Raw genomic sequence first — 20143 nt, 5'->3', positions numbered from 1 at the left:
ACTTTTTGCTGTGCTAAACAAAGGTTATTCCAGGACCATAATGGGATTCCATGTCTGACCTGGGGTAGAAGACTTTAAGTGTTTTTATGGAGCTGGCTTGAAAAGATCCATTTGCATTTTGCTCAAGAACCTTGAGCCTGGGACCACCAAACTTCTTCATAAAATTAACTATTCTGTGTGTTTGAGCATGAAATTAAACTTGGGCTTTTACCTTTTTGCTGAATCTTGTTATGCAAAAAATATCCCTCTTAGCAACCAGTCTTAAAATAAAAAATGTGAGGTAAGTAGCACAGTTTAAGAGTTTCAAATCCCTGTTTCCTTTTATAATGTACTCTAGACCTATGATCATATTTCAAAATACAAAACAGTGAGAAGCATACTACTGTAGACTAAAAAAACCAGAAGTTTGAGGGGAAACCTGGAAACCTCTAATAGGCTAAAAGTAGCTCCAAAGAGGAATGAAATACTTATAAATGCCCTTTCTGGACAGAGAAATTACAGCTAAGTTTATTTCAACAGGATCTGAAGTTAGACCTTTATTTTTTTCTTCTTTTCTCAGAGGGGCTGTGAAACACTGGAATATATTCCCTTTGGAGAATATGGACTTTTCATTATTGGAAGTTTTTCAGGAACAAATTAGATGAACACTGGTCAAGTATAATTTTGGCTTGTGATAGGAGAATAGACTAGATGACCATTCATAACCAACTGTTTTTTGCACCCACAGCCCTATGGCTACATAGCCCTTTTGGTTTCTTTGTTATTCTTGTATGTATCCAAGCCGGAGAACTAGTATTTCTGTGGCATGGTTCTCCCTGATGTTTCTGATTGGATGTCACAGACATAAGCCACTCAAGAGTTTTTTTGTTATGAATCCCACTTTTAGGGCCTCCTCTCTTGCTACCTTTAATTTTAGGGTATTTAAATACTTTTTCTCAGCACTATGTTCAATGCCAGAAACAGGTCACTAGATGATAAATGCTTGTGCGTTAAATTTAGAGATTTTACAGTGTATGGAAATAAACTCAGTGTCTGACTATAATGCAGTCTCCAGCTTCTCTTCTATATGCAGTGAACTTGCATGCTTTAAATATGAATAATACATTAGCATCTTAAAATTATATAGGTGTATAGATATTTTAAAGGATTGCTTTAAACTCTAAATTTACTGATTTTGGTAAGAAGTAAATTCCAGTAACACATGTGGAACATCAAAGAGTGACTAAAACTGCCTATCAGTTTCTAGGTAGTAAAAGGCTTTTCCATTTGTGTTGATTACCTGTTCTTTGGAGGAAGTATATTTTTCTGCTGTGCAAGATAATAAAGACAATTAAGGTTGAGTTATGTATCTTTTATACTCTGAATGCACATCTCCCAGCTGGAACCTGGCAGTCTCATCTAATCATTGACCTAAGAGGCATGTTGACGGTTCCTCAAGTCAGAAGATTTTCTGACATCATTCTTTATCATTTTTCAATCATATGGGAAGCTGGGAGCTTCAAAATACTTGGGTGTGGGACAGCAGTGACTTGTTTCCACTGTCCAAAGACGATATGCTGTTTCAGTTTACTTCAGCTAACTTTTCTTCAGACATCAAAGTACTTGCTATTTAGTGAAACTGGCTGTGCTGATATGTTTTGTTTGCACACTACTGTTCTAAAAGCCATTAGCAGCCTCAAGAAATTAGTAGCAACAGGAGTATTTCTTTCTAATCCTAGTTTCTGGGGGAGAAGCAAACAACAACAGACTGTAACAGGAACAGAGCCAGAATGCCAAAACTGCTTTTGTGATTAGTGGCTGAAGCAGCAGTGAGAGTAACCTCACAATGTAGCAGTACAGGGTTCAGCAGGAGCGGAGGAAAGAGACAGTAGAGGGCTGAGGTACACACAAAAAGTGGTGAACTGTGACAGGTAAGCATAGATTTTTGAGGTGCTTTGGTACACTGGACATGGCATCAGAGCTGACATAACTGATAAGCTCACCTGGTTGTGACCTGAGTGTTGTACATCTGTTGTTCTTTAAACTTGCACATAAGAACTACTCAGTCTTGAACTTTTCAGTAGTTTCTAGAGAAGTTGTTACTAAAGGTGAAGAGCAAATGCTAACAGAAGTATTTGCTGCTAACATGAACTAAACAGGCTTTTTGTTTCTTCTCAAATGACAAAATAAATTCTTCTTGCTCCATAGAAACCACTAAGTTATTTGAAGTTAATTAATGTCTGAAATATTTAAAGGGAACTAGAATAAGGTCCACCTGTATGTATAGATGTTCATATACATGGATGAGTGGTTAGACCGATAGTTTTGTATTTTAGTTTTATACAATTAAATGTATACACACTTAACACAGAGATTGTTTTGATGTCAGAAAGGAGACCTGAAAAAGTTGAGAAGTTAAATCTTATTCCAATTACATTCTACATCAAGCATTCGGATCTATTGCCACAAAGCAGAAAAATAACTGAGAGGCCAGGGAGGGACATAGTGCAAGGCTCTGGAGACACTGAAATATTTCACAGTAAGTGTGACTGGAAAAGGAGAATGTATAGGCATTTTTATGTTGTAGTAAAATAGAGTGACAGTTTAACTTTCTGTCAATTCAGCATGCAATCAATTTTGCATGAAATTCTGGTAATGTGACAGAGGGTCAGAGTTGGTTCTAGTTGTAGGTAAAGGATTAAATTGCTTATTAGGGGAGCAGGTAGAGTGCTGAACCAGATGCAGCTCTGTTAACATGAGTACATGTTAGTACCTATAATTAGTACCTATATAAAATTAGTACCTATATTGAGTACAGCGGAGCCCTGAAAATATACTGCTCCTGCAGTGGTCACCTTGTGGGGAGTGACTCCTAATACAAAGACCTGCTCCCAGAAGCAGCAGAACTTGCTTTTATCCTCCTTCTCCACTTTCTCTAACTCCATTAAGAGCAGTAAGTGTGGGCGTTAAGAACCCATTCCTTATCACCTCTCCCTTTTCTGTGCCAGTGCTGCTCCTTCTAGTGGCAGGAGCACAGCCCTTACCTACTGAGGGAGAGACACTCAATTTTGCTAAAAGCAGCACTGCTTAAGGTGTTACAAAGGAAGCCCTTATTTTGGATCATTCCTACAGTTCTACTTCTATTAGCAATTTGACAGATTCCAGATGGAAGCAACAACTGAAATGAACTAACCATTCATCATTTTATAATGCATACCTCTCCTCATTATAATCATATGCAAATTACTGTGTTGTATTTAATTTAAATGCATCAAATGTGACAGCTTGGGAATACTGAAAACAAATTTGAGCATTGTGTTTATGGTACCATGACGATGTGTTGTGAAATTAATCATTTATATTGAATTGGGTAAACGATAATAAAAAATCAGATTAAAAAACCCACTTATTTTCACCTCTGTTTAATAGTTTTCAGACAAAAGCTGTCATTTCTTCTTTTGAAATATACTGACTTTATTACAATAATAGAAATTCACAGTTTCAAGGGGAAAGGAACAAATACCCACAGGACTTTTTAACTGCTAAAATGTTGAATTGCTTCCTAGAATTGACTGTGTATATAAAAGACATTTTCATTCATAAACCTCCATTTTTCATTGGTAAATATTTAGAAATGAAAGCTTCAAAGCTATGTTTTGTTCACTGTATTTACTGAAGAGCAATAAACTGGATGCTGAATTGAAAACAGCTAGTGATTCTGTGCACACATACATTGGTTTATATGAACTCTTTAAATAGATTCATTGTAATAATGTGATGGTTTCTCTGCTCCAAGTTACCATTTTGTGTAAAAAAATTTCCTTTCAGAGGAACTAATGCTATGACTTTCCCTTCAGAAGCACCATGGGGAAAGTATAAAGTCTTTAACAGCATTATGGACTTATTCAAGCACCTAGAGTTAATCTCTGTGCATAAATATATATTTTAAAATCAAACATAACATTGAAAGAAACTTAAAAAATGGATACTGAAAAGTTGCCTTTCTTCTTTTCATTACTAAAGTCAAGGGAGAAATCAGTTGGCAGAAGGCAATCCTGCCTTGGAGACCTCTCCTAAAAGTGACTGAAATAGATATTTTTATAATTGTACTCTGCCCTAAAATTGTATATTTTGAGATACTGTTAAATGAACTGTACTGAACTCTGGTCAAATAATAAATAAATAAGCAAGAAAACCTAGATACTACTCAAACTTCACTAACTTGACAGCAAATCTGTGAGCTTGAAAGAATAATTGCTTATCAGAGAGAGATTCTAAAGGAACAACAAAAAAGTGAAAATAATTCTGTAAGTAATTTCCTTCATTATATGAAACATGAATAAACCTGAATTCACATAATATTTAGCATTCTGAAATGAATTAATCAGGTGTGTAAATAAGTGTTAAATATCTGAATAATGCCCTTCAGTAGAACTCTTCCCTGTCTAGTCATATATTTAGGTGCTTCTCTCATCAGACAAGAAATGTTAAATTGAATTCTTAAATACCATTGTTTTATATGTACAGAACAAACAAATATAAAGTTTTGTTTGTAGTAATGCAGGAATGAAAGAAACCCTGAGAGAATAAAAGCAGACTATTAGAAAACATTTAAGAATTTCCCAGTTTATTGCTTCTTGGGCCAAATCACTTTGGATGCTTTCTTGGTTTTCTCACTAGCAAATAAACTCTTGTCCTGAGCCTATATTGAAATTTCTGTCTCTACAGTGATTGGATTAACAAAACAGTGATTTATAAAATGTTTGTCTATCTTAGGTGCACTTCAAAGTGTTTATCAATGTTTTAAGTGCTGTTACATTTATTGGAACGTTGTAAATAAGATGGAAAATTAATTGAAGTTTTTATTAATGGGTTATGTCAAAATTGCTAATTTATGTTTCTTATTTCAGTGGGGGGACAATATTTTTTAAAAAATATGACAAAATACCAATTCTTTATCTTTCCCTTTCTTTTCAGCTGTATCTTGTGGTATTCCTGACTCCCCTGGGAATGGTTCAGTTATAGGTAATGAATTTACTTTGGGCAGTAGACTGATATATGAATGTAATGAAGGCTTTAAGCTAGAATCTAGTCAACAAGCAACAGCAGTGTGTCAAGAAGATGGATTATGGAGCAACAAAGGGAGGCCACCTGTTTGCAAATGTAAGTGGGCATGTATTTCTCAAGCATATTTCCCTTGAACTTTCTCAGGAAAATCTTTGCTGTTGATGTTTAAGTTTTATGTATACATATTCCCTGAATACATATTCATTTAGCATTCAATAAAGTAGAAGACCCTTGTAAATTTCTTTATTAAAAAGCCCTTTGTTTATTGTCTTAAAAAAACCTCTGCATTAAAATTATTAGATAATTCAGTTTCATGTATGTTTTGTTATTACGAATAACGTGCTCTTCTCCATTTTCACAGTAAAATTTAAAACCACCAATTGTAATTTATTTTAATATAGCTTCTAAAGTAATAAAAGCAAAAAATATTTCTTAAAATACTGCTAATATAGATAATTAAGCTGAATAAAAGTCTTTTAGTCTTCATTTTTGCCTGCTGTCAGAACTAGCCAGTGTAACACACACTCCTATACCATGTGGCTTGGCCTCTCATTTGCATCGGGTTACCATTGCCTGTCTTCGTACTGAATGGAAGCAATAATTACCTGAGGCTGACTTTGAGTATGTCACTTGAAATACCAATTAGGACATAATCTTTAAATTATTAATTGCTATAATCCTATACCTAAAATTTTTGAGAGCTGATTTAGAATCTTGAGCTGATCAACAGTGTGTGTATGTGCTTTCCAGATTCTGAATTTGAAAAGCAGTTTAGTTTTTCAAACAAGTAAAATTCAACTTATTTTTAAAGAAAAAATAAAATGGTACAAATATAAGAATTGTGAAGTTATATATGATTGTGAAATGGTTTTCATTTATTTGAATTAGTTGACAGCAAACAATTGTTAAAAATACTACTGAAAGTTACTTCAAGAGATCTAAGCATTACTGGCAGATGATCATTTAACCCAATCTTGAAGACCTTCCTGATTACTCTGTTTCAGTATTTTACTTTTTTTTTCCACTTGTAATTATTTCCCTAGTATATATAACCAGAATCTGGTTTTCTTAGTGTAAATGCACTGTTTCATTCTGTACCCACAGTGGACAAATAGAAGTAATTTTATTCTTCTTTCATTCTCTTTAATGTATTTGAATACTGTTGTTTTTTTCAGTGTGGTAGGTTAACCTTGGCCAGCAGCCACACCCTCACCCAGCTGCTTGCTCACTCTCTCTTCAACCAGACAGGGGGAAAAATAGGATGAAAAATCTCATGGGTTGAGAAAAGGACAGAGAGATTACTGTCACAGGACTTGACTTGGGGAAAGTTAATTTAATGTATTGCCAATTAAAATAGGGTCAAATACATTTCAGGAAAAAAATCAAACTAACACTTTCCTCCCCTTATTCCCAGGATCAACTTCACTCCTTTGCTCTTGACTCTTCTCCCCACTCCAAGCACCAAGTGGTGGGGGATAAGGAAAGGGAGTTGTGGTCAGTTTACAAAAAGCTCCTCTCTGCTGCTGCTTCCTCTTCGCACTTTCCCTCTGGTCCAGTATGGGTCTTCACAGATTGTTGTCCTTCAGGATAAACTTGCTTTAGTGTAGATCCTCCATTGGCTGCAGTTCCTTTAGAAGATATCCACCTGCCCCAGCACAGGCTGCAGTGTTAATATCTGCTCTGACATGGTCATCTCCATGGGTTGCAGCAGAATACCAGCTCAGGTGACTGGAGCACCTCCTCTTCCTCCTTCTCCTGTGACGCGCTGGTGTTCCCTCTGCCACATCTCACTCATTTTGTTCCCTCCTCCTTTACTTGTCTGGTATTTTACCCTTTCCTAAATACACTTTCCCAGAGGTGCCACATCTTGGCTGATGTGCTCAACTGTGTCCTGTGGCAGGTCCTTTGGAACGTGCTGTGTCCAGCAGTCCAAGCCCCTCTTCACAGAGACTTCACCCCTGCAGCACCCTTCCTGCTGCCCACACATTGACTCCTTCACCCAGTGCACTAAGTCACCTTTTCCTTAGAGATAATTGTCTTGCTGCTATTCATTCTCATTCTTCATACTTTTTGGACCAGTGAGTCTCATTATTGTCCCCTGGACAATCTCCAGTTGATCTACACCTTTCTTGAGGGACAGTGCCTAAACTGAACACAGTAGTTCCACAGATTATATGAGGATTATTAAAACCCAGCTGTGAACACACAAACATGATCAAATTCAGATCCTCGTGCAGAGGGAAGGCAGGGCTCCAGTGCACTGAACTGTGCTTCATTCTCTCCTTTGACATGACTTGAATGATTAATCAGCAGAAATATGAACAGGTATTTTGGAGGGAAGAGGTCAGTTAAACTAATTGGAGTTTAAAAATACTGAATTAATAACACTATATCTGCAGTGAAAAAATAAATAAATCGTGTATTACTGAAATGATCAAACTGAACCAGACAATGACTACCCTGTAACCCTGTAAAACAAAGCTTAATTATTAATATTTAACACAACTTTCAACATTAAGAAGTTTTGATTAATATCTATAGTACTCTAAATAAATATATATAACACTTTTTTATCTTATTTATTCCTTTTCTAAAACTTTATTCAGTTTGAAAAAAGAAATGCATTACTTCTAAAACCATAAGTGCTAAATTAAAGTGCTAGTGATCTACATGAAAGTATTAAAGTCAATATTTTAAAAATAAATTGCTGTTCAGAGGTAGGCATGCTTTACCCAAGATTTCTTACTTGCAAAGTGCAGAAAAGCTTAGATAATCTGCATAACAACCTGGTTTTTGTAGCATTGCTGCTGTAAGGATAAATGTATTTGGTCTGCAGAGACAGAAACAGCTCAGACTTGATGAGAAGCAAACATAGCACTGAAAGGTAAATGGTAAATAAATGAGTTCAATTTATCCCCAGGTCTATTAAAATGAAGGTTGAAATCATTGCAGTTTGTTTTGCAAAGTATCTCTGATAATATAATGCCTGAGGCAGATGTTTGAAACTCTTTTTGTTAAAAGTATTTATATTAGTTTTGAATCATGAGAAATATGATTCGTGCTGGTCATACAGCAAGACACAGATGGATCGTGGACATTAGGCTATTGTATTTGATTACGTGCAATACCAATCAACATACATCTATTAAGAAAGCTTAATTGAATGACAAATAGATAACTTCCTTCTGTTACTCTACATAGCTATCTCTAGCACATGAAGGGAACTAGAGATATCTATCTGTATTGCTATTTGAAAGTCTTTATCAAGCAGTACTTTAAATCAAGCCAATACTGTCTTTACAAACAACATATGAATCAGAACACTGTGTAAAGTATGCAAAAAATTTCTGCTGAAACCTGTGAATTAGTACATTACTGTTGGTCAGAGAAGTGACTGTGATACACAGTTCCAAGAAATGCCCCATCCAAAAGATGTAGATATACCAAGAAATCTGAATAAATTAAACAACTTTAGTCTCAAGGTATAGACAAGCACTGATGCTTACGTGATTCTTTCCTTACTGTAAGGCAGATAAACTGCCTGTAATACCTTTTACGCCTACTAATATCATCTGGATAATGCTTAAAAAGAAAGGAAAGGATGAACAGGCAAATTTAAGGTTTTAAGTTGTAACTATAGTTAGCTGAGAAACAGTTTTACCTATCGTTAGAATTTTTATACATATTTAAGTTACTCTTGTGAAAAGTCATGTTTCCGTCCTTCTAAGATTAAAAAAAAAAAAAAAAAGACAACAATCTTTTGGGATTTTTTTTTTCTTTTCCATTTCATCAGTATGATTTGAATGTTGTATGCTACTATGGAAATATAGATGCTGATACTTGCAGTGATAAATTACAAAGGGAGAAGAACACAAATGAAATTTCCTTCCTCTCCTTTGAATGATATATTCTCTTCCTATTATTTTATAACATTGCATCATTATAGCATGACTATTATATTTTGTTTGTGAATAATTAGTGAAAATTATTCTTTTTATTTAGTGTGTTACTTTCTTCAGAATATATATCACCAAGTACAGAGGCATAAGGTCTTCTCATGCAGAAAATGAAAGATGGAAACAGAAAAGGACTTAGCTGTCAATGCAAAATTTACATGTGTTGCTCCTTAAATTCAATCCAGAGTCACACTTGGCTATCTAAGTTATTTACTGAATAGAGATATTCATGCCTGGAATAATATCCATAACTATTCTGTAAAGAAACAGAGTAATCTGAAGGTGTTGGTGAGGGTCAATCCATTCATCTGAGACACTTTTGTTTTTACATTTTGTATTTATATTTTTCAATATTTTTCACCATGTGCTTGTTTTCCTGTGTATCTTTCTCCTTCTCCTGTGAAGTTCCTCTGATTTAGAAATCTAGATTTTTCAGTGTTCTAAAAGGGTTTTTTGGGTTTTTTTTCATCTTGTACATGTGTTTTTTGTTTGGGCACAAAAGCCAAAATTGATAGAAATGGGAACAGAAGTAGTATACAGTTTTTCCTGAACATCCTTGTGTCTTGAATGATCTCTTTACATTTCATGTGCTAAACATGACAGATAAGAATAGTTATCTTTTGGGGAGTCACTGAATATATTTTCTTAGGGTTTGAGATTTTCTGGACACTTGACCCTGACTTTCTTCATGAAATAAAAATACTCATCTAAATCTTAGGTTCTCCCACCACAGCAGTTGAACTTCTTAGTTGATGCCGTTAAAAGTCTGTCATAGCTTGAATGTGGTGTTGTTTCTTTTTCCTCTGAATAATATAGAAAAACAGTTGGCTTAGACTATTCTTAAGAACTGAAAGAACTAGAAGGAATGAGTGGTGCCTTACTGTGTTAGTAGTGGAATTAAGAATTAAGAAATATGCTGAAAAGAGCATTAAAATAAGAACTGCTAATGAAAAGCAGAATTTTCAGTTCTGCGCGTTATCTGTGCTTTTTGACCAGATCTAGAGACTTGCTTTAAAATATTGTGCCAGAGGGTAAAAAAGCAAACTTAATGATTTACTTCCATGTTTCTCTTAATGAGATCAGAAGACCGAATATGTTCACTTATTGCAAGATAATGGTGTCATTTTTTTATTATTATTATTATGCCATGGTACCCTACCAGTTCTCTAAAGCTAACTACCATAATTTGTAAACCAAAAGTATGAATGTATACAATATTATATTATATTTCTGTATAATTACATATAAAATGTGCCTATATAGGTTGTACTTCGTATGTGTTGGTGCTGAGATCTGGACAAGCATCTGTTTGCTAACAAAAGATTGCTGAAATAGGATAACTTGTTAGCCTCTGTTCTTACTTGCTTTCCTTTTCATAGAAGTAAGTGCATACATAACCTAGGAAATTGAGTTTGTGATTAATTAATTTTTCTAACATTTTAATTGCCTGGGATGCTCCCTACAACAGCATAACTTTATTTCTCTTTTCCATTACTCCTTTAAAATATTAATTCAAGGATTTAATTCACATCCTTCATTGGTTTATGCTAATGTCTCTAATATGAAACATTTTAAAGAATAGCTAATATTCCTGTTCCATAATCTGCATATTGCAGATTTCACTGTAGATATTTTTGGAAGCTATGGTGTTCTGAGCTGTAACAGTGATGGTTCAGACATTGATTTTTATTTAGAAATTAACTGGAAAATAATTAGAAATTTTAGAAGCCTTTTTTATAGTTTTCAGTAAGTCTAGTTATAGAACTATGAATCATAAATAGTTCTAAAATAAAGCATCAGTTTTATATAAATGCAAAAAACAATTTGTTAGTATAAACAGGCAAAGATTCACCACCAACTCATCATAGATATTGTGCAATTTTGGGGTGTTTCTTTGCTAGAACATTCAGAACATCATACCCAATAGTTTTCTTAACATTTTCTTTAATAAGTCCTGAGGTCAGGAAGCAATTTTGGGGGTATATTTTCAAGGTTTGATATGTAACATAGAGTACTTATTAAACATTAGTACTTTCAGTATGAATTGTAACAAAACAGTTAATTAGTTTAGGTATTTTAGATTAGTCCAGGAACTTTAGACTGATCACAGACTTGACATAGCTGACTGGATTGACAGACTGAGACTGAATAACATGTGATCCTTTTGTTCATCTATTTTGAGGTTTTGAAGCCTTTCCCATTTAAGTATGTTGAATGTCAAGAAACACTTAAACCCTGTGTGGGGTTTTTTTGGGTTTTTTTTTCTACTAGCATACTGAAACTATCATCTTGCTCAAGTGATTCTATTTTTTTCTTATGTCATTGTTCTTAGATTCTGTGGTATATGGGATTATTTGGTTTCCTACTGACTTCTTATTTTACTAATACTTATGAACTTAAACCACACTGATCTCTCAAGCGTCATTTGTGACCTGACCTTTTTTTAAGCTAATAGTGAATTTAGTCAAAAAGGTTTATTTGAATGTGTCATGGTTTAATCCTAGGTGGTTACTGAGCCCCACGCAGCTGCAAGCTCACTACCCCCAACAATGGGATGGGGGAAAGTCGGAAGCATGAGAAAACTCATGGGTTGAGATCAAGGGAGTTTAATAGGTAAAGCAAAAGCTGTGTGGGCAAGCAAAGCAAAAAAGGAATTCCTTCACCACTTCCCATCATCCTGGAGGTGTTCAACCACCTCCAGGAAAGCAGGGCTCCATCGCATATAATGGTTACTTGGTAAAACAAACACCATCAATCTGAATGTCCCCCCCCCATTTTTCTTCTCACCCCAGCTTATATACTCAGCATAATGTCCCTTTGGCTTGTTTGGGTCAGCTGTCCCAAGTGTGTCCCCTCCCCATTTCTGTGCCCCTCCAGCCCTCTTGCTGGCAGGGCACAAGAAAGTGAAAAGTCCTTGACTTAGTATAAACATCACCCAGCAACAACCAAAACTATCTGTGTGCTGTCAACACTGTTCTCACACCAAACCCAGAATACAGCACTGCACCAGCTACTAAAGAAGAAAATAAACTGTCCCAGCTGAAACCAGGACAAAACAATATATTTCTCATTATTGCATTATAAGTTCACAATGCAGTAAGACAGAAATTCCCTTTCCTTTTTCTTTGTGATTGTTTACCTGCTGAAGAATGGCAACCAAGTATCAGATGCCATTACATTTGGAAATAATAATAGCAAGCTCCTGTAATTGAGATATTTTTCCATCATATACATTGCAGCTGTCTTTTTTTTTTCCCCCCTTGAAACAATAGTTACATTGAGTCACAGTATTCAAGATATTCCTGGAATAGCTTGAGCTGTACTTTCTTTTGCTTATGTAGCCATAAGAAAAGACAAGCAAAGACTTGTAGGCAGAAGGACAACAAAAGGGAAGAGTCAGTCCTCTGGTATTCAGATTCTAGGAAACTATTAATAGTGTAGTGCTGTGTTTACCAGAAAAGCAAGTAAAAAGAATAATGAAATTACAAAGAGTTGGTCATTATGAAGAGTTAAAACTAAAAGTTGAGCACATTATTGAACTAATTCTTGTTAGATTTGAGTTTTTGTAACTAACAACTAACAACAGTATGGAAAGGAAACATCTGTATGGCTTATTTACATATTCTGACATAGCTGAACCTCTTATCTCTAAGTGTCTTAAGATACCCCTACGGTTAAGACTAAAATTTTTACTATTACACTAAATAAAAAAAACCCTTTAATCTTTGAAGAAAATTATAAAACTATTGCTTGAAAGGAGAAGTGACAAAAATGTTAAATTGGAGAGGTGTTAAGTACCTATTTAGAATATATTTTATCTTCTGAGACCTATACAATTTTCAGTCAAAGGTGTTAGGTGAGGTGATTTACTATGCTTATTGTATTTAACAAGAAATAAGAAAATGTTTCTTGGTTAATAATTTATAATCTTTGAGTAGCTATAAACCACAGTTTAGTATCAGTATCAAATTAATTAGATTAGGAAGTAGGAAGTCTGCCTTTAACCTGGGAAACTGTTCATAACTAGTCAGAATATTGTTATAAAGGCCAAAGTGAAGAACTATTAAGATTCAAAGTGATTGTACACTGGCAATCCTTCCTAAAATATATTGAAAAAATCTAAGAATAAATATTTTAATATTTCAACTTAATGTAATCTTATAATCTGTCATTTGGAAGTTCTTCAGATGATTTCTACTTCATAAATTCTTACATATCTTCACAAACATGCTGTGGTGCCAGGTCTGCGTTTCCTAGATGCTAGAATTTACCATGGGTAAGATAGCTATTGGAAAAGGTAGATGTATAATTCTAGCATTATCAAAGGTATTCTGAAAAGTGGTGGAAATCTAATTTTTCACAGGAATTTTGCTTCTGTCACTTTCCCTGTATTTCACTGATTGCCTGAACTAGTCTCTTTCATCACATCTTCATACTCGCGACAAGATCACTTTGTACCTCTCAGATAGTGTGAAGCCTACAGAGTATGTAATTTTGTGGGGTCAGCCTTATTAGTCTTTTCCCTGGTGAGATGGTGTAAATTTATTATAACATACATGAGAATCAGACCCTTTATTTCTTCACTACACTTTGGGGTTTTTACACAAGTCCTCCTAATGTTTTTATCTTACACTAAGTGTGGTGATCAAAAAAGTGTGTTTACAAAAGATCAGAGGTGATAATTCTGAAGTAAAACAAACACTTAGAAAATTTATCACCTTCTTTTCGCAACATAAAAGAAACTAATCTTCTATTACATGTTTGTCTGTTTTTACTTGTAAAGCATGGCTTTTCTGAAGTGTTGCTGGGGTAGTAGTTTTTTTCTGAAGTGTTCTTTGGAATGTAAACAGTAACTAGCCCATTCAGAGTGTTTCTATAGCAGGGAAATTCTGAACAACGTGGTATGATACAAAATACAGCTATTTTTAAACAAAGTAATCATAAATATTTTCATAAATCTAGGCTAATCTTTAGAGACATAGGGACATTAAGATAGAATGCATGTCAATATCATAAATATTGTAAATATTCTGTGTACTTTATCTTGAATTGCAGAGAGTCAAATTGAAGAGTATTTTAAAATGCCATATATGCTTGGTAGCTATATTAAGCCTTATGAAAAACATAAACTACAGGTCTTGTCTACTGGCAGCAACTGCATTATTTTATGAAATCTGAAATACTAAAAGCAACAGAACAGAAAGCACTCTAGAAATCTCTCTAAATGTTATCTTTTTTTTTTTTTTTATGTCAGTGTTCTTGAATGTAATAATTTTCCTGAATGCCCACAGCATACCATTTGAACGTCTGTTAACAGCTTTTATGGCAACCTGTTTTAAGAACTTGTTAGAGCTTTTCAAAGTAAATGTAATGGATAGAAAACTAAAGCATCACATGAACCTTTGCAAAAATTACATGGCATTATTTGGTTTCCCTTTTACATCCGCTGTAGTCTGTAATGTGTTTTATCTCTGAAATATTAAAATAAATGGTATTAGAGAAAGATAACTGTATGTCATTGTTCCACTGCATCTTACTAAATGAAAATGTACCACAGACTCCTGTTCAATTTGTAATACTCACTGTATGATGTTCATTATTTTTTCTAGAACTTGTATATCAAAAATAGTTATGGTATGTTCAATTTTACATTACAAAACATCTGCCAGTAAGGCAAGTCATTTATCTGTGAAGAAACTTAGTGGTAGAATGCTAATATTTAAGTGTCCTTTCTTCACAGCTCTTACTTGTCCCAGCATAGAGACTCTGCTTTCAGAACATGTTGTCTGGAGACTGATTTCTGGGTCACTGAATGAGTATGGAGCTCAAGTTATGCTCAGCTGCAGTCCTGGATATTATTTATTGGGTCAAAGACTCATACAGTGCAGGACTAATGGAACCTGGAGTATTGGCAATGAAAGGCCAAGTTGTAAGGGTAAGGAACATACTTCCTTACAGAATATTCTATGCTTTTTAATAAAATATTCTATTTTATAAATAGTATAAAGATTCTCATAAAAATATTTCACTATCAGTTTCCTATAAGTAAGCAAATATGAAATTTTCATTAACTTGTTGAAATTAATCGATTTAAACTCTTTATGTGGAAAGTACAATATATTTCATACATGAGTCAATGAAGTAGCATCAGAAGATCAGTCTGGATGATGATCTGTGTCTGACTATGGAGTCATTCAACCAGATAGTGCTTAAGTATTCTGAGAACACTAGGTGATAATGTTATTACTTAGAGGACTCCAGACTAGTTAGATTAGAAGATGATATTGCTTTGACCTCTTGGGTGAGAACTGTACTGTTGGAGAAACATACATATGAGCTTCTATAATGTCTTCATATGAAAGTATCATAAATCACATCAGCCCTGACTTTGGACGTTCAAAGGTTTAGGGAACCCTGACATTCTCAGTGGGATCATACAGTTGACAAGGTTTACAGTGTCAAAGTCCTAATTAATCTCCCCAAAACTTCATTTCTTCATTTCCAATGTGTTATTTGCTTTAGTTGGAGAGGATATTTGGCACGTTCATCTAGTTCTGCTACCCTTAAAGCAGAAACCTTTCCCTCATTATGGTAATACATGCTCTCTTTCAATGCCAGGGCAGCACAGAAGATCCCATCATTTGAAGGAAAATGGCCAACTGGCAGGCCTAGAATACTAAGCAGAACTGGAAATAAGATTTGGGCATTCAGTTTTTCAGAGTACTATATAATTTTCAGTGAGGTATTCAAATGTAGTATTTCGTCCTGAAAGAGATGCTAAAATAGATGCTTTATTTTCTTTTTAGAGAGCGCCACTTATTTTCCCCCCTTTTCCTAATGTTAGAAGATATTTGAGAATGACTACTCTGAAACAAGCTGAATCAATAAGAGAATTTTTATGACAGCGGTTTAGGAAGGAATTCTTGGGATCAAGTGAACAGTTTACTAAATTATACCTTCTGGTATTTTTTAAGAAAAGAGAACAGAATCATTCCGCTCTGTCAGACTCTGTTAAGACTGTAGACATGTCAATAATACCTTATGATAAATGGTACCAAAAGTATTTCATATGATTCTATGATAGTGATAACAGAACGAACATCAAAACCAGATAGCTTTTCATATTCCAAATAAATCGTTGAGCAAAACATTCAGTATGATGTACATATTGTGATAAACAGAAAACAAAATTACTTTGCCTAAATACAAGCTCCTAATGCCATATGAGACAAATTACAGTGTCTAAGCTGGTAGATACTGAAGAGACATGAGACTGATTCTCAGTCTTCTTCAACAGCAGCTGGAGGCTAGACAGAACACCCAAAGTCATCTCAGATGGTCCCAAATCATTCCCAAGGGTGACTCAAGTATAAATTGACACAAACTCTCAACAGTACTGGGAAGTGTGTGGCTACAAACCTAAGGCATGGAATTATAGAGGCAGTATTAGAGAATGATGCTAGTATGGGAAAAGAACAAAGAAAAGAGAACCAAGATGGATGTTACATAATTTAAATAAAATTAATACAAAACAATACTTATTTTCTAGAAAAGAAAAAAAACTGAAGATGTTTTCAGAACAAGTCTGAGAGAACTACTTGTAACAACAATCAATGCAATACATACATGAAAGCAATGTATCAGATCTTATCTAAATGATGATGAGTTGTGGAATTATGTTGTTTCTGATTTATTCCTCTACTTTTGTTTTGGGAAAATGTCCTTCTGAAAACATTCAGTTGGAAAAATAAGGTGACTTCTATATCTCGTATAAACCAGTAACAGCTATAACAATTTTCTTTTCAGATTTAAAACTAATGATTTTTTATTCTGTTAATAGCAATTGTGCCCCCTTCTGTGCACACATGCTAAAAAACCTAGTTTTCCATTTTACTGCCTAATATGCAGCTACTGCTCAGCTGCTAAGAAGTCTTTGAAAAGCTAGTTCTTGACCAGCCTCTACAAGTGCCGAATTTTTATGTAAACAGAAAATGTGGTGACCCACATAGGATGCAATTAACCAAAACCAAAGTATTAGATAGATGTAGAAACCCAGGGAGTTGCTGATTGAAGAAACATTAGTTTATTTCTAAGAAAGATACATTATTTTGCCCTCTGATAGAGGACTGTTTATAATTTAATTATGGCAAACTTCATTCCTCAAGAGATGTTCAGTAGTATTTCCATTGGATATAGTTCATTAAGATCCAGAAATACACTGTATTTTGAGGAGTCTACTATTTACTTTCTGTCATTCAATTGCTAAAGATAGGTTATATAAATATAGATTCTAGCTTCGGTATTTCTGAAGCAGCAGGAAAGCTAATTGAAACACTGATGATAAGGCATTTAGATCATATTTCTTAATATCTATTTGTGAATATATCTCTAAAAGAATTGCAAAACATCAAATTAAGGGGATTCTGGATTAAAAGAGGCCTAACTAATAAATCTATTTTATTTTTCTATGATTATGCTGATCAGCTACCTAAAAAATCATGAGGCGGTTCATTACTCGTGTAGTTTAGTTATCTTCAACTGGAAACACTGTAATTAAAAATAATAAAGCATCTGTAATATGTTTAGAACAATTCATTCTATTGCATTTTAGGAAAATAATAACGTAGCATAAGTGTAATTAATATTCAGCATAGCATTAGAAGTTACAGTGTTAGACTACTCCACAAATTACATTAATGTGACTTGTTTGTAGTCAAAAGGAGTCTTATCCACCTCTGGAAACCTTATGTGCGTAAGAAACTTTGAGCACATATATTCTGATTATGACTGATAACAGCACAGTGGTATGTACTTGATTTTATCAAAGTTCTACCCAATTCCATGTTGTTTTCTGTAGTGAACCTTTTAAACTATAGAAGATTGTGGCCTTGAGGTTGCAGATAGGACTTTTAGTTGTGATTAACATGTCTTGAAAGTAAACCCATTATTTATGCTAAAATATAATAAAATTTAATTGAAGCTCTTGAAGGCATTGTTTTACATCTTAAGTTACAATATTATTGATATGTTTTTCTAGAAACAAAAGACATGACAGAATGGTTTTAATTAAATTACAGTTTGATACATTCTTAAAAGGTAATTTGTCATGTGGTGCCTGTAATAGCTGTGGGTTGCAGCTGATGCTACAGAAGGTTTCTGTGATAACGGATCAAGTCTAGCCTTAAGAAACAACAGAAGTTGTGTATTTTAAGCAAGCAGACAACCATAAATGTTACGTGATTATAAATAGTAGTGGGAATAAGAAAAAAGACAGTTCATAACAATTCAGAGTACTACGTGTTAAGATAGTATCTTTAAACAGACATAACACTTAAAATGGCTGGGTAAAGTATATTTGAGGAGTAGCCAAGAGTATGTACACACTCAACATAACCACAGCCTCCCTGAACATTCATGTAATTCCATTTTTTCATAACTGAAAATACAGATTGTGTTTAAGCTGCTGCCAAGATGTGAAGAATTTTCAGATTTTGAACATGTGTTACCAAATCAAGCATAATTTTAAGCCCTTACTGTGGAATACAACTCATATTTATTCCTATTACAATTTTTAAGAAAATATGAAGTGGAATATTGTCTTTTAGTCTCAGAAATTATGAAAAGTATTTTCATATTTCAGTTTGTTCTGTTGTTTGGGTTTTTTTCCTAGTTATCTCCTGTGGTGGTCTTCCGTCTCCACCAAATGGAAATAAGATTGGAACTTTAACAGTGTATGGAGCTACTGCAATATTCACCTGCAACACAGGATACACATTAGTTGGTTCTCATGTGAGAGAATGCTTGGCAAACGGTCTCTGGAGTGGTACTGAAACCCAATGCCTAGGTAAAAAAGCAAATTTCTTTGTTTTGTTTTGTTTTAAGCAAACATGGTATTAAGTACTGGAATTCAGCTCTTATCAAGCAACAAAAATTTAAAATCAATGAAAAATAATAGTATCTTAAGTACAGAAATATTGTGTATTGCATATGATTTTATAATACTCTACTAGCATATAAATTTTTAATTATAAATTAAATTATATTTTATATTGTAATGCTTTTCAGACCAGGAGTGTTTTTAAGTGACTCACCCACATTTACAGTGCTTTGGTTTGCTTTGTGGAGCAGTCACAGGGTGTATGATCAAACTAAGCTGGAAGATGAGCTTCAGTTCAGGAGTATTCCTGGTGCATTCCAAATACAAATGAGCTTTCAGCATATTGAGCATTTAGTTGAGAGAACTAGACAAGAGAAAGCCTAAAGTAAAACAAAACCAACACCCTTCCAAACCTCGATATATCTATATATAGTTTAGACCTTAGATTGTCATCCCAACTCTTTCATTCTTCATATCCATTCATATTGATTTACACTCATATAGACATAAGAAAATTGTTTTCTTTTACAGTAATCTTTGAGGCTTAGCAGTGGGTTTATTCTTGGCTGTGGAAAATGTATTTATTTTTGGAATATTTTATTTGCTTTATCTACCTTCAGTCTGCAGATTTTCCTCTTGCCTCACAGATGAATGTACTGTTGTTCTCAGAAAAGGAGGAATCTTCTTTCTTCTCCAGAGTTCAACCTCACTTAAAAAGCAGTTTTCTTCTCTTCTGCCTAGCCACATGCTTTTAGCAGAACACATAGTGTTCCATGCCTATCTAGTATATTTTAAACAAAAGAGTTTGACCACTCATCATTTGCAAGAAATGAATTGTTTTACAGAGGAAATAATTGATTAAAAAAACCAAACACCAAAACCCAAAACCAAACACCAAAACAAATAAAGTAACTAAGATATCATTATCCAGAATGATCCATATTCCTGTTTTTTTGCAGCAATGAAACTGTAAAAGCATTGTTTTATAAGGAAATGGTAGTAGCTGTAACACGAATTGTCAGAAATTATTCTCTATTCAGAACTCACCTCTTTTTCAGGTAGCCTAGAGCAATGTTTGACTAATTAGATACGTCTGACAGTAACATTTGACTTAAAGCTTTTAAATATATTATGCTGAATCATTTCTAAATTATAAAATCTCCTGTTCTCCTGTTCTATAGAAACATTGTCTTAAAAAGTGTATTAACATGACAATTTTGCATTTAAAAATATAATGCCAGTTATCTTCCTCTGACCTTGGTAT

The 20143-nt window shown here is 34.1% G+C and overlaps 1 protein-coding gene across 1 annotated transcript in view; it reads left to right on the top strand.

The window, feature by feature from the left end:
- CSMD1 (CUB and Sushi multiple domains 1) overlaps window positions 1-20143 on the top strand; it is a 1210601-nt gene that overhangs the window by 1119116 nt on the left and 71342 nt on the right. The window contains exons 50-52 of the mRNA XM_037392820.1: window positions 4957-5142; window positions 14743-14937; window positions 18673-18846. Coding sequence (XP_037248717.1) covers window positions 4957-5142; window positions 14743-14937; window positions 18673-18846 — 555 coding nt within the window. The remainder of the gene's footprint in view (window positions 1-4956; window positions 5143-14742; window positions 14938-18672; window positions 18847-20143) is intronic.

This window comes from Falco rusticolus, chromosome 6, assembly GCF_015220075.1.
Source record: "Falco rusticolus isolate bFalRus1 chromosome 6, bFalRus1.pri, whole genome shotgun sequence".
Taxonomy (NCBI): Eukaryota; Metazoa; Chordata; class Aves; order Falconiformes; family Falconidae; genus Falco; species Falco rusticolus.
Note: the sequence above shows the minus strand (reverse complement) of the source record. Positions and strands in the feature narration are given on the sequence as shown.